The following is a 15,807-nucleotide window of genomic DNA, read 5'->3' on the forward strand; positions in this document are numbered from 1 at the left end:
AGGATCTTTTTGGCTCTGTCAGGCAGTTGAGGCAGGATTTTTCGTATAGATTCTAACAGGCCAAAGCAGGTGGCCGCAGATTTCCTGGCCTGTGCTTTGAAAGACAGGTCCTCGTCTAACCAGAATCCTAAACTCTTAATCACACTTTTTGGGGTTGGGGCAGCACCCATAGAAGAGGCCCATAACGTAGGGGAGTTGAATGAAGCCTTCCAAAGAACATAATAAAAGGGCAACTTAATCCACTGAAGCCTTTGGAAAGTGACTCTTAGCCAGTATATGAAAGTATATTACATTATTTACCACAGGTAAGAGTGCTTTTAGATGGCAAATTCATGGGAATCTTAAGCATGGATATAAAGATAACTGACTGAGAAGTTTTAGATTATCCTCAAGGTACATTACATTTATATAGCCTGAAGAATATGTATACACTTGTTAAGTGATATATCGAAGAATATATTATTGTCCAAAATCCATCAAAGCCAATTAGTTTGTCTCAAATTAAAATAATGAGATTCTTTAGTGCAGTTTGCAAAGTTATGGTACCACGTCTTGTTGAATTGTTCATCTAATTTCAGAGCAAACATCACAAAAGACCTTTCTTCACTTAAAAGTTAAAACTAAAATGACTAATCTGGCATTTTTGTTTTGTGTTCTATTTGATTTCTTTTTTACAGAAATGAAGAAGCAGCAACTGTAGATACTGCGAAACACATGTTGGCTGTACTGTAGTATTAATGCAGTGGACAAAGTCTGTTGGATACAACATCAATTTCATACAATTACATTTGGAGTTATTTCATTGTAGATTGGCATTTGATTGCTGGAACATATTGTGTATTTATTTATAATATCCCTACTAATTTAAAATGAACACAGTAAAATGGCATGAATAAATCTAATACAGAATTTAAGTGGATTTATGTATTTTGACTCTTCACCAATTATAACATTTATTGCTACAGTGCCTAATTACATCTGGCATAGATATGTCCAGGGACATTTTGCATGACACCTTTGGATAGCTCTGGAATGGAATCTTCCGTCACGGACTGGTCATTCTCTGGGCTAAAAATCATGGGCCTCATTTATGAGGCTGTGCGTCACTTTTACGCCGCCGGTGCGTCACTTTTTGTGACGCACCAGTGGCGTAAAAAAAGCGCCTTGTTGCGCCATATTTACAAAGTGACGCATCTAGGTAGATGCGTCACTTTGTAAACCCCTGCACCACATTATACCTGCACCAGGTATAATGTATGCAAGGGGGGCGTATTGACGCAAGGCAGGGTCAAAGAAGTGACGCAGTGAAATCTATGAGATTTCACTGCGTCACTTTTAGGACGCCGTTGCGTCAAAATCACAGCAGGCGTAAGACTGACACAGGCCTGCCCCATGTGAAAGGACGCATTGCTGGAGTTGCGTCACTTTTGTGACACACTCCAGCAATGCCTCACTTTTGCGCTTACAGATACGTCAGAAATACTGACGTATCTGTAACTCCTTGCGACATGATGCGTCATACATTAAATATGACGCATCAGGAATGTCGCAAGGAGTGTGCACTGAGAAGTGACGCATCGCTGCAATGCGTCATTTCTCATAAATGAGGCCCCATGAAACAGGCCTTGGAAGAGTGAAGCACAGAGAAAGTCCCGGTTTCCAAGGCGGACATGGTCTTGCAAAAATTCCAAAGGATATATGGATGGATTGCTTAACCAACAGGTCTGGAGAAACTGATACATGACCACACAACTCACACTCAGTAACTCACCTCTATTAAATGGCTACATTGCCAACCTGTACCCACACACCACTATATGCCAATACAACTATCATTTTGCATCCAAACACACAACAGTACACATTCTTTTATACACTTAAAACATAACTAGGTGAAGCGCCGCGGCTAGGGCGACTGACTCCGGAATCTGGGGGTCACGGTTCGATCCCTGACACCGGTGGCAGATTAGTCCAGCACCATGTGACTCTGGGCAATAGTTTGCTTAATCTTCCTGATGGCCCCCAGCGCCTAGAGACCCTAACGGGTGAGTGTGCGCTTTACAAAATGTGGATTATTATAATTACGTATTTGCTCATACACATCACATTGCAGGCTTACTCAATAAGAGGTGACAGACCCACCCTCATTTTACCACACAGCCTCAAATGTACACTAACACAGTCATTTGGAATTCCCTCAGTTGATTTCCCCAATGTTATTAAAATGTCACGAGTGATGTAATATGTGAAGTCATCAGCAGTGCATGATGGGGGTGTAAATCATGGTTATGTTACTGAACCGTAAATGGCATATTTTAGTATTTTTTGTTTTGTAACCATACTACATTCCAGTTCAAAAGTAAGTTTATCGAAGAAACATTAAAACATCAATACTTAATGCAATAAAACATGAGGAAGTATATAATGAACAGCATTAATTTAAATAAAACTGCACTTCAACTGTGGTTTCTCAAGTCAATTTTCCAAGTTTCTTTTAAACAGACATTATGGTGTTATGGGCTGATGTACTGATAACTTTGTTTTGTCAGTTATTTTGTTTATTATATTTAACTAGGAAATCTTTTTGAGCCTCAACCAATGTAAAATTGAAATCCCTGCTGTGCACTCATTTTGGCTTTGACTAGTAGGGAATAGGGGTAGACCGCAAGGCCTCGCAGACGAGGCCCTGCGCACCAATGTCGGCACGCAGCATTTCGCTGTGCATAGTACAGAGTGAGAGTGCAATCCTTTCTTTATGATCGTCTAGCAATCAGTGTGACCCGCCTTTGATTGTCTGAGTTAGACAAGAGACCAATGGTCTCAAGTTGTACACTGCAAGAGTAGGATCCAGGGCCTGTACTACCCCTCTGAAGCCTGGCCTCTCAAGTCTGTGAAAGTTACACCCAGTGGTTGTGTACCCGGCAGGTGTTATGAGCTCTTCCACAGCAACCATGCCCTGCACAATGGAATTTTGCTGCAGATGTTTTTTTAGCTGCGTAACCAAACCTGGATCATTGAATCCACGCTGGAGGGCTTCACTTGGCCCTGTGAATCCAGAGACTGAATGAGGATCCTGTGACAAAATTACATTTGTTCATTTTTTTATTTTAAACATAGGGTACAACCCCCCTCATATGGGGCTTGGGGTCAGGGTGTGCTCATCCTGTCACGTTGGGTGCCCTTTCATTTTTTTTTCCAGAGCCTCAGCAGCCTAAATCATTTCTCAAAAACTACTGAACTAAATTGAGAGAAAAAACACAAAAACCCTTAGTAAAGTTCTACCTTTGCGCCACTTTTGGTGTGGTTGGTTCAGCCATTTTATTCTGTATTGAGAAGTAAATAATCATATGAGAATTAAAATTGAAAATGGCACTTTTGGCCCCAGCTTGTTAGTCATGCATTAGGCTTAACCATAAATGACCCAATGTGGGTGAACTTTTTTTGTTAGAAAGTGTTTGGGCAGATAGGGTACTAGATTGGTATAAACTTAGAAAATTATACATTTGAAATGATCGACAGGGGACGGGATCTCAGAGTCTTTATTTCCTAATTTGATTCATGTTTTAACTTGCTCATTTTTTTATAAAAAGAATGTGGCAATGGCATAAAGGGTTCACAAAACATTATACTGTACGCATTAGCAGATTTTGGACTACTTTAAAATATTTTTTTAGCTGTTTATTTCTTAAATGTATACACATTTCAGCTTCTCCATATTCCTTCAGTCTATTTCCACTTAATTAATGCAAACGTCCACATACTTTCGAAGAATGAGAAACTGGCCACATGAAAGAAAACCCAATACTTTCACATTTTTAGTAACAAGATCAACATTTTCTGATAAAAAGGTGAATAATGCCTAATCAGGGCCACTGGACGTATGTCTGGAATAAGATTAGCTATATATTTTAATCACACATTGATGCAAACTGTTTCCATTTTGTTATAACTACGTGGCTTTCCTAAGAAATAAAAGCTACACAAATTCAGGAGATCCAATTCAAAATGTTATTTAAGAAAACTAAACATTTTATCTTGCATGGATGCACAGAAACTCCATATTTTTGACACTTTTCTTCCTTTCACCCCGAGTTACAAACCGTGTAAAACATGGTGTTGCATTCAACAGAAAAAAAGTACACTTCTTGTTATAAAATCATGTATAAAGGTAGGTAGTAGATTATAAGGCAAGAGCAGCAAATACATATTTAGACAGAACATGTTGCGTCTGCCCAATCATGTTTTTCAGCTGGCTCGGCCAAAGGTATCTTTCACTCAAAAGAAGGTAATTGCATTTACATTTCTATTTATTATACACACATTTAAGTGATTGGCATCACAGCTTCAGATCCCTAACCTCTGGAGAGGACGGTGAAGGGTTAGAAACTCTGAGTGGATGTAGGTAGGTAAGGCACGGAGTCTGACCAGAATCATACCGCAGCAGTTGAGCTAGAATTTGGCTTTCAGTAAGGGAGTGTTAGCTACCAAGATAGGAGGTGAATGTATTGAAAAGGGAACTGTTCTAGTATAAGGACACATTACGAGAAACCTGCAAGAGTTGCAGAATTCCAGGTGTACCTCTGGAAAATCTATATCCACATATTTTGACAGATACAATGCAGGCACAAGTGCAAATGCACCAGCTCGGTTTTTTCATGGTACAACACATGCTCTCTAAATAAACCAGTTTCACACATAATGGCTTTACTCCTGCTCTGGTCAGGAGTAAAAAAAAACACTGACATTTTTCAGGATGGTTCGAGGTTGTAGCTAAGTTGCTGATAAACCACAAATGTGCGAGTCTTCGGATGTTCCTAAATGCACAGGGTATTACCAACCAATAACACTCACTGCCCCTTCCCCCCCCAACCCCCTGCTCCCAGATGTACTCACATGAAAACCATTGTATAACCAAATCTATTTCAAAGGGTAAAATCAACTTTTACGAATTAGAAAAAAGGGTTTGTACATATAAAAAAAGACTATTTTAAGGTGAAATTCATATCTGTGTACACAAATAGCTTCGAGAATCAATTCCCTGGTGCATGTCAAACCACTACAGCTTTTGTATGGTTTTGACGTCAATAAAGAGCAGTGCAGTGGAAACAAAACGTATATTAGATTCCGAATCCATAAAAAACATAGGGGCAGGTGCCACCTTCATCAGTCCCATTCTGCCACTTTGCATATCGACAAAGCTGCACTGTTTCTACCTTCACTGTAGTCACCGGGATTTAGGAACGGCTTGACCGTCTTGGTGAACGTGCTAGAGAGAGTACACAGCTTAGATCTGCTTTCAACACTGTAGAATGAGACTGTCTGACCTGTGTAATCAACAAAGACCCCCACTTTGTTCGGTTTTGCACCCACCGTGAGTTGGGCATTTTTCTCCAGAGAGATGCTTTTATATTTATCATTATATAAAGACAATCCCCAGCGTCTTGTACTAAGTATGCCATTTTCATCCTCCTCAAGAACCCCCAAACTCCAACTCGTCTTGGTGTTCACGTCTACTTCCCAGTAGTGTTTTCCACTTGTGAATCCCTCACTTCCTAACACAATCATATTTGTGTGAAAATTCTCTGGGTTGTTGGGTGATGGTTGCTCTCCATCACCAGGACGTGGCCTCACACTCTTACGGTCTGCAGGCACAATGAAGTGGGCTGAAGCAGTGTTGGGATCCAAAGTGACATCATCTGGAGAAAGAGAAAGCAATAAGAGTTAAAACCAGAGATGAACTAGCTTTATTCAATAGCCGTAAATGAGAAAACACTGCTAAATGAACTTACAATAGACATGTAGGGATCTCTGACCCTCCACTGCAAGTGCAGTAGGGTGGTGCAGGCAAAACATATCTCATAGAAGTGGGCATGGATACCCAGGAGTAGCTTTATAAACTAAGACAATTGGAAGTCGATTACAAATAATAGGTGCAAAGCTTTGTGAAGAGGAATTTAATTTAGGCAACTACAAGTAGCAAAGTAGAAATTGATCAGACAGGTTGGTATGGACTGATACATTTGTCGTGCGCTTTTTATGGGAAACCATATTTTTCACAGACTGCCTGCAAATGGTGTGAAGAAAAAACATTAGAACACGAGACTCAATGATATACATTTTTCAAAGGTGTGTGCTGCATCTGATTTATTCCACAGCTTGTCATCTGCTCATTCGGACAGCAGGCACTCCCAAAAAAGAGTTGAATATTGATGACATTCAGAAACTACTGTCATTGAGCAACGAGTTCTCCAACGAAGAGAGGGCACAATCTTGTAGATACCATGAGGCTTTTCCCATATGAGATCTATATATCATAGAGTAACCTGGGCTTTTTGCAGTTTGTACACATCATTTTGATTAAACTTTTTATATAGTCTTCAATGGAGTTGACTACTTAGACCAATAATCGTTTTCTATGTAAGATGTTCATTACAAACTTTGTCCCTAAAAATAATTATTTTGCCTGCCTTGTTAAACAGGGTTGGTATCTGACAAGAGATATTCCCCTTCAATCAGATGTTTGGTTTGGTGGATCCAATAGTGAGGCAAGTCATAATGTGATGCGAGTTGGAAAAACAGAAGTGCTTAACTATAGCCTATGTGCAATTGCATAGGTGCTTGACTTGAGATCTAAAGGTATGGGCATTCGATGTTTGTGTTTTCTTAAGAGGTTTAGTTGGATGTTGCTGGATTCACTGACTTTGATAGTAGATATGCTTAATGATAAATGAGATATGTCAAGGGGAAGTGTAAGAAATTGGGTAATTAGTTGAGAAGGGTGAGAGTCCCACTCAAATAATAAACACATTCCTTTCCAAGGTGAATCACAAAAGGTCCTAAATAAACCTGTGCTTAATCCTTTGGTAGTTTGGCCAAAATGGTCAGCCTTAACTCACAAGCAATGTGTAAAGTATTTATGCTTCACTCGAACAGTAATAAAGTGTAAACACAACACAAGAAAAATCCCACACCAATTTAGACAAATAATCAAAGAAATAATAATTTAAAGCTACAACAACAAAAATTGAATCAGTGGAAACAAAGACATGCAATTTTAAAGATTTAAATGAAAATAGTGCCAAAAAGCACAAAGTGACAACACTGGTTATCTGATTATACCGGACCCGGAGAAAGTCACAACTTCAAGCCGACCGCAATGGATAGTTGGCCAGGCACAGGGACTAAGGGGCATATTATCAAGCAAGGCGATAAAATGATCGCTGCTTTAGCAGCAGAAAACTGCAGCTAAAGCTGCATTAATGCGCTTATCGCTGCTTTAGCGGTCGTTTTCTGCCGCTAAAGTGGCAATAATTTTAACGCCCGTCCTTGACAATATGCCCCTAAATTAGGCCCACTGAACTAGAGTAGTGTAAATCCTTGTTACATAGCAATGCGGAGTCCTGTGTCGAGGATGCGCAGCAGAGCCGATACGAGGTCCTGGGGTGGAGATGCACTGCACAGCAGCACAATTACGGGGAGCTGAGCACCTGCGATGCGCAGTCCTGCATCAATATCGATGCTGTAGATGAGGGGCTTGTGATGCAAAGTCCTGCATCGGGAATGCATCACACAGCAGTCCCAATGCAGAATTTTGCAAATTGATATGTCGTGCTGCATCAGTTCCGCTGGGACCACAGATGAACTGGCAAAGCATCTTCATGCCCACGTCCAAGGGTCCAGGACTTAGATGGTACAACTTTGGATGGCAGGACTCACAGAGTCCTGGTGTAAATTGTAAATGTAAATTGATACTTGTACAGCGCACTACTCACCCGCAAGGGTCTCAAGGCGCTTGTACGAATACCGCTGTGGAACCCATCCTGGCTTTCCCTGTGAGGCGTCCACTCCTGGGCACCCCCAAGGTGGAGGCCAGGCATCCTTAGCGTTGTGGGGGCCGATGTGGAGATTAAGCAAGCTATTGCCCAGAGATGCAGAGTGGGACTCCATGATTGGAATAGGCACCGAGGCGAGAATTATCAGGTCCGTGGAATTTTGGCCCAAGACCCGCCGAGGCGGGGAATTGGACCCTGGTCCCGGGCTAGACTTCTGCATCAGGGTCTGCCGCTCTAATCATTGAGCCACACTTCTCCACTAGTGGGTACAAGGCTGTCAAAGACGGCTCTGTCCCTGATGCTCTGATCAGGAGGCCAGCCAACTAGCACTTGGAGTCATTCTGGTGGCCCTGGGTTCAAGATACAGGTCCAGCTCTTCTTTCTCAGGCAGGAGGTCAGCAAAGCAAGACAGCAGAGTGGCAGTCTTTCTTGCAGCAAAGCAGTCCTTCTTCTGGGTCTTCCAGGGGTCAGGGTGTGTACTGAAATGTGGGTTCTGAGGATGCAATAATTATGTCTGATGTACACTTTGATGTAGACATTTCTAAAGAATTCTCTTTTAAGTCCTTGAAGTTTACTACCTCCCCTGGCCTGTCTCCAAGTTGGCTGCAGTAACAATGCAGTGGTGAAAAGTGATTTGTGTGTAGGCAGGGCACAGCCTATTCACTTGCAAGAGGGGCTGTGCCCTGCACCGCCACTCCATCCTGCAAATTGATGGCAAATCCAGGCACACCTAATCCATCTATTGTGTAGCTATGTGGGTGGATTAAAAAAAGTCCAAATGTCAATTGGATACAGTCATGTTACCCAGTAACAGGCTGCAGACACCAAACAGTTAGGGCAGTAAAATGTCAATTTTCTAAAAGTGGAATTTTCAAAATTATAATTTCAAAAATGACTTTACCATTAAAGAGGATTTTTAATTACAATTTCTCAGACACCAACATGACATTCCTATCTGCTCCCAATTGCACGTTATTACTTCTTAAATGTAATTAGTTAACACAATGTTATCCTATGGGAGAGGTAGGCCAAGAGTTTTTCACTACCCGGATATGTAAAACTTAAACGTACAAGTCCAACTTTTAAAATCTCTTGTACCCTGTCCTGTGTGCTGTATAGGGCCTATCCAAGGGGTGGCATCGGTGTATTAAAAAGGAAGGATTGGGTCTGCCATAAGGTTTATCTTGCCAGGTCGAAATGGCAGCTTAAACTGCCCAAACAAATTGCAATGGCAGGCCTTAGACATGTTTAATGGCTACTTAAGTGGGCGATGCAATAAGTGCTGCAGGGCCACTGGTAGTATTTAATTTACAGGACCTGGGTATATGTTGTTCCACTTTACTAGGTACTTACAAGTAAATGAAATGTGGCATTCGGGTGTAAGACGATTTTCACCATGTTTAAAGGAGAGAGCACAAGCATCAAGCACTGGTAAAATGCAGAGTCCTAAAAAGCCAACAAAAATGGGTTCAGAAAACAGGTGGGTGAAGTTTGGGGATGACCCTGCGAAAAGGGCCGAGTCCAACACAGTGCGACATTAGATGTTTTAAAGAATTCTATGGATTATGTTAATTACTATGTAAGCATCTGTTCTAGGCATGTATAGCTGTAGATTCACAATCTTTGCCTACTCCTGCCATCTAGTGTTGGGTCCGGATGTTTGCAAATTGTTTTTCTTCTAAGAGGTTTTTTCCAGTCACAAGGTAAGGGGACTCCTCCTTTCAGTGATAATGTGCATGGGCATTGACTCCACTGTTAGATTGCTTTCCCGCAAGAGGGTGAGAATGGAGTAAATAGGTGTAGTATAGAGATAACCATGCGTGTATAATATGAATAATAATATAACTGCCACAACCCTAACAGTCCGGGGAGAAAGGAGGGCGCATGTGTATCTACAGCTCTACATGCCAAGAACAGATGACTACAAGGTAAGTAACATAATCTGATTGAGGCATGTGTGCTGTAGATACACATGCTTTGCATAGACTGTACAGCAGTACTCTCCCAAAGCTAACCAGTATGCATTGCAGTTTTTTGAAACAGTGTTCTTAGGGCTGCCTTTCCTACATTAGCTTGTTGACGTGCTAATACATCCACACAATAGTGTTTGGTAAATGTGTCTGGTGTAGATCATGTAACTGCTTTACACATGTCAGCTAAAGGAATGTTACCTAAAAAGGCCATGGATGCTCCTATTTTACGTGTAGAATGTGCTCTAAGAGTTATAGACAAAAGCATTTTGGCTTTGATATAACATGTTTGAATACATAGAACAATCCGTCTACAAATACCAGATTTAGAGATAGGTTTCCCTTTATGAGGGGGAGCAAAGGCAACACAAAGTTGTTTTGCGAAAACAAAAATTCTTCTATCAATATAATACAATAAAGCTCTTTTGACATCCAATGTCTCTTTCTGCTACAGAATCAGGTTGAGGAAAGAACACAGGTAACTCAACCGGTGGGTTAATATGAAAGGCAGAAACTAGTTTTTGAAGGAACTTTGACTTAGGGTGAATAACTACTTTGTCTCGATGGAGTTAAAAACATGGTTTTTATAGGGTTAATGCCTGAATCTAATTAATATGACTTAGTGAAGCAATCAAGAAAGCAACCTTCCAAGAAAGGAATTGCAGTGGGCAATTGTGTAGCGGTTCAAAAGGTGACCCATATTTCTTGTTAGAACAATACTAAGGTTATGTGCAGCTGCAGGTGGAATTAGTAGTGATAGCACTCTTTCAAGGCTTTACAAAAAGGCTTTAACTACTGGCACCTTGAAGCAAGACAAGTGTTGTCTATTTTGAGGATATGCAGCTACTGATGCAAGGTGTAGTCTTATAGGTGTGTATGCAAGGCCTGCTCTTTGTAGATGCAACAGATAACAAATAATTTGTTGTATAAAAGCCTCCTGTGGTTTAATTGTTAGGTTATTACAATACATAACAAACCTTTCCCACTTTGCAGCATAGCATTCTTTAGATGTAGGTTTTCATACTTCTTTAAGAATTGACATGCAATCTGATGGTAGATTTAGGTATCCAAACGCTATGACTTCAGGAGCCAAATTGCTAGGTTAAGTTGCTTGGGATTTGGATGTCTGATTTTTTTTCATGGTTCTGAGAGAAAAGGCTTTATGTGAGGTAAAGGTTTAGGTGTGGAACTACTGAAAGTTCTAGAAGTGTGGTGAACCATCGTTGATGAGCTCATATGGAAGCTATCAAAATGAGGGTGAGAAATGATTGCCTGAGCTTACGAACCAGAAATTAAAGAAGAGAGAGAGAGACGGAAAAGCATAAGCAAATGTCCTTGAGGAGTTCATCCATAGGGCACTGCCTTTTGATAGCAGGTCTGGGAACCTAGAGGAAACGTTTGGGCATTTTGAGTTCTGAGCTGTTGCAAACAGATCTATTTAACCCCAATTTGTGGAAGTATGGGAGGAGGACTTGGGGAGGAGTTCCCACTCGGAGACTTGTTGCTGCACCCTGCTGAGGAGGTTGGAATGGCGTTGGTGCAAACACCCTCGCACCGCTCAAGTCACCCTTTAACAGCCACACCAGCAAGAAAACCACCTGGTTCACCGAAGACCTCCAGGCATCCAAAAGAACATGCCGAAAATTGGAGAAGAACTGGCTCCGTGAACTATCACCGGACAGCTACACAGCCCACAAGAACACCACCCGCAGACACCATCAACTCATCAGAGCCGCCAAGAGGTACTCCTTCAAGGACCGCCTAGCTAACAACTCACACAACAGCAAGGAGCTCTTCAACATCGTGAAGGAACTCTCAAACACCAACAACATCACGCCTTCGCAAGACCTGTGCGACTCACTGGCCACCTTCTTCCACTGCAAGATCGCCGACATCTGCGACAGCTTCAGCTCCACAACCACCCCGACAACCACCACCCCCACAACCACCAACTGCCTGCTATCCTGGACCAGCATCAACGACGAGGACAACAGCAAGATCATGAACACCATTCACTCCGGATCACCATTAGACCCATGCCCTCACCACATCTTCAACAAAGCCAGCACAGCCAACGCACCCCATCTCCGGAGAGTAATCAACATCTCCTTCGAGACAGCAACCTTCCCTGAGAGCTGGAAGCACGCCGAGATCAACGCCTTACTCAAAAAACCTAAGGCGGACCCCAAACCTCAAGAACTTCCGACCCATCTCCCTGCATCCATTACCGGCGTAGGTCACCGAGAAAATCGTCAACAAACAACTGACCCGCTACCTCGAGGAGAACAACATGACATCAGGATCCTGTTTGACAACGGAGAAACAGCTGCCCTCATCCTCCTGGATCTGTCAGCCACCTTCAACACGGTCTGCCACAACACACTATGAACACGCTTACACAACGCGGGAATCCAAGAGAAGGCCCTGGACTGGACCACATCGTTCCTCTCTCTGGCAGAACCCGGAGCGTCCGCCTCCCCCCGCCCGCTCCAAGGCCACCGAGAACATCTGCGTGGTACCCCAGGGCTCTTCCCTCAGCCCAACGCTATTCAACATCTACATGGCACCCCTCGCCCATGTCTCCCGACAGCACGACCTCAACATCATCTCCTACACCGACGACACCCCGTTGATCATCTCCCTCACTAAAAACCCTCACACCGCCAAAACCAACCTCCACCAAGGAAAGAAGGACGTCGCTGAATGGATGAAGAACAGCCAACTGAAGCTGAACTCAGACAAGACGGAGGTCCTCATCCTCGGCCCCACCCCCTCAGCCTGGGAAGACTTCTGGTGGCCGACAACACTGGGAACAGCACTGACACCGACCGACCACGCAGGCAACCTAGGGGTCATCCTCGACGCCACCCTCTCTATGATTAAGCAGGTCAACACCGTCTCCTCATCCTGCCTCAACACCCTCCAAAATGCTCCGCAGGATCTTCAAGTGGATCCCCACTGAAACGAGAAAAACAGTCATCCAGGCCCTCGTCACCAGCAGGCTGGACTACGTAAACGCCTCTATGCAGGAATGTCGGCCAAGCTCCTGAGACAGCTGCAACGCATCCAGAACGCCTCGGCACGCCTGGTCCTCGACATCCCCCGCCGCAGCCACATCACCCCGCCACCTGAGAGACCTACACTGGCTCCCCGTCAAGAAGAGGGTAACCTTCAAGCTCCTCCTCCATGCACACAAAGCTCTCCACAACACCGGCCCAGCATACTTCAACAGACGACTCTGCTTCCACACCCCCCCCAGCGCTTTGAGACCCTAACTGGTATGTAGTGCGCTTTATAAGTGTCTGGATTGATGGATTGGCTAATTAGTTGTCCGTCCCTGGACGACTGATGTTCTGCTCGCAGTTGGATTTTGTGATGTATTGCCCAATGCCAAATGGTCTGAGAGGCAAGATAACTTTAGAGAGTGTGTGTCCCTCTGTTTTTGTATATACTACATAGTTGTCATATTGTCCGTCCGGAGTAGGTCCGGAGTAGGACAAGTTTCCCCATCAGGTGAGGCAGAATGCTTTTAGCGCTAGGTCAGCAGCTAGATGTTCTAGGTAGTTAATGTGGAGACTCTTGTGTTTGGTGTCACATAGACCCTGATGTTAGATGTTGTAGATGGGCACCCCACCATGTAAGGGATGCGTCCGCTGTGAGCACGATCTGTGGAATAGAGTCGATAAAACACTGCCTTTTTTATAAACTTTGTGTGTTCCGTCACTGCAGAGAGCGATTGGTGCGGCTGTCTTCTAACAGTAGATCTTTTAAATTACCCAGCGATTGATTCCATTGATGTGCTAAGCATTCCTGTAGAGGGCACATGTTTTTGATCTTGCATGAGGTACTATGGCAATTCATGATGCCACCATCCCTAAAAGTTGCATGAAATTTATCACTGTTAGATAATGGTTGCTTTGGGATTGTAGTAGCAGTGCTTGCAAATTGTGAATCCTGGTTGAATTGGGATAGGCTAAACCTGCTTGAGTGTCGAGCATGGCTCCTAGAAAAGTTTGCAGTTGCACGGGTTGGAGATGGGATTTTTGTGCACTGACTGTAAATCCCAATTGAGGAAGAAGATTTATTGTAATTTGAGTGTATTGTAAACACTTGAGATGTGTGTTGGCTTTGATGAGCCAATCGCCTAGATCTGGAAAGACATTCATTTGTTGTCTTCTTAGAAGGACTGCTATTACTGCTAGATATTTGGTAAACACTCTGGGTGCAGTAGTTAATCCAAATGGGAGTACTTTGAATTGATAGTGCTAACACAAATTTGAGGACTTTGCGACATGCTGGGTGAATAGGGATGTGAAAGTATGGGCCCTTTAAGTCTAGTGTTGACAAAGTCGTCCTGCTGTAATAGGGGAAGCACCTGTTGAAGTGTGACCATATGGAAGTGTTGCGATAGTATTTATAAGTTTAGAGGTCGGAGATCTAAGATTGGTCATAGACTACTGCCTTTTTTTGGGAGTAGGAAGTAAAGTGAGCAAACCCCAGTCCCTTGGTGTAGTATTTTAACTGGTTCTATAGCTCCCTTTGTTAGAAGTGCTTGTACTTCCTGTTTGAGCAGTTGTTGGTGCTCTAGAGAGAGTTTGTGAGTATGAGGTGGAATATTGGGAGGATTGCTGGTGAGCTCTAGGCAATAATCATGTTAGATACTGTCCAACACCCATTTGTCTGATGTTATTGATTGCCAAATCGGAAGAAATTGATGCAGTCTTCCCCCGGCAGGTGAATGATGATCGATGGGAATTGTTGTCAAGCCACTGCTTGTTGGGAGATAGAGAGGTGCCTTTTGGTGTCTCTCTCTGCCTTTAAATGAGCCTCCCCCATGAAATAAGCGGCAAAAGGAGCCTCTGTTAGAGGGTGACTGTAGTGCTCCCATGGATTTTGCCACTTCAGAGTCTTTTTCAATTTTTCAAGTGCTTCATCCAGTTTTGGGCCAAAAAGATATTCCTTGTCAAATGGAGCATTAATTATTGTTTGCTGTACTTCTGGCTTAAACCCAGAGATTCATAACTATTTGTGTCTTCTTAGGAGAATACTGGTGTTAACTCTTCTGGCTGCAATATCAACAGCATCTATGCACACCTAATAGAAGAATTGGAAATTAGTTTCCCCACCTGCACTAGCTCCTGCCCTCTTTTTCTATGCTCCTCTGGGGAATATTGGAATAAGTCTTCCATTTCGTCCCTGTTGTACCCAGCCAAAAAACATTGTGTATTAGCTATGTGCCAATGGTTGGCTGATTGTGCAGCCACTCTTTTGCCCGAGGCATCTATCAACTTGAACTCCTTGTCTGGCAGTGCTGCATCACCTGAAGTATGTGAATTTGCTCTTTTATGAGCATTGGACACAAGTAAGAAATCTAAATACGCTGTCCCTTAAAAAAAATTGGGTCAGATGGCGGGGTTTATATATATTTTTTTATCAACCATGGGTTTTATTAGACGTGCCCTCAATGGATCTTTAAAAGTGTCTTTAGCATGCCTCGCCATACCTTTCAACACAGGTAACAACTATGTTGTCTAATGTGTGTTCCCTAATGTTTCGATTAAGAAATCTTTTTACAAAGATTCCTTGGATGCACTGGCAATTAAGTTCTGATATGAAGTGTTGTCATCAGGAGGGGAAGATTTAGAAGGGTATAGATCTGGGTCCGTGTCTGTAGGCGGATCTATATTATAATCATTTCATGTGTCTGTTGGTAGCTGTTGTCCATAAGTGCCATCCCCAGCTCCTCCATCAGGATCTGCACAACAAGAGCCCTGTGGTGTGATGTTTAGAGGGTCTGATGGTGGTATAATAGGTACTGGTGAAGATGGTGGCGCAGTATGAGGAATGGGGTGAAGAGGGCTAGTAGCCATGTGCTTCTTGTTAAGAGGGATTTTATACCCATGTCCATTTTGCTTTTGGAGGATGGTATCACTGGCTTAGCTGTAATATGTCCAGTGTCTGGATATATATAGATTTTCTTTGTTTTGGATCCAGCTATTGTTGCA

At 42.9% G+C, this 15,807-nt stretch overlaps 1 protein-coding gene across 2 annotated transcripts in view; it reads right to left on the bottom strand.

Annotated features, from left to right (window-relative positions):
• Positions 1-3,905: 3,905 nt before the first annotated feature.
• The window catches only part of LOC147717677 (butyrophilin subfamily 1 member A1-like), a 152,832-nt gene continuing 140,930 nt past the window's right edge, over positions 3,906-15,807 (bottom strand). For both annotated transcript variants that reach the window (XM_086924468.1, XM_086924469.1), the window contains exon 8: positions 3,906-5,696. In XM_086924468.1, coding sequence (XP_086780594.1) covers positions 5,164-5,696 — 533 coding nt within the window. In that variant the 3' untranslated portion in view covers positions 3,906-5,163. The remainder of the gene's footprint in view (positions 5,697-15,807) is intronic.

This window comes from Lissotriton vulgaris, chromosome 5 (assembly GCF_964263255.1).
Source record: "Lissotriton vulgaris chromosome 5, aLisVul1.2, whole genome shotgun sequence".
NCBI lineage: Eukaryota > Metazoa > Chordata > Amphibia > Caudata > Salamandridae > Lissotriton > Lissotriton vulgaris.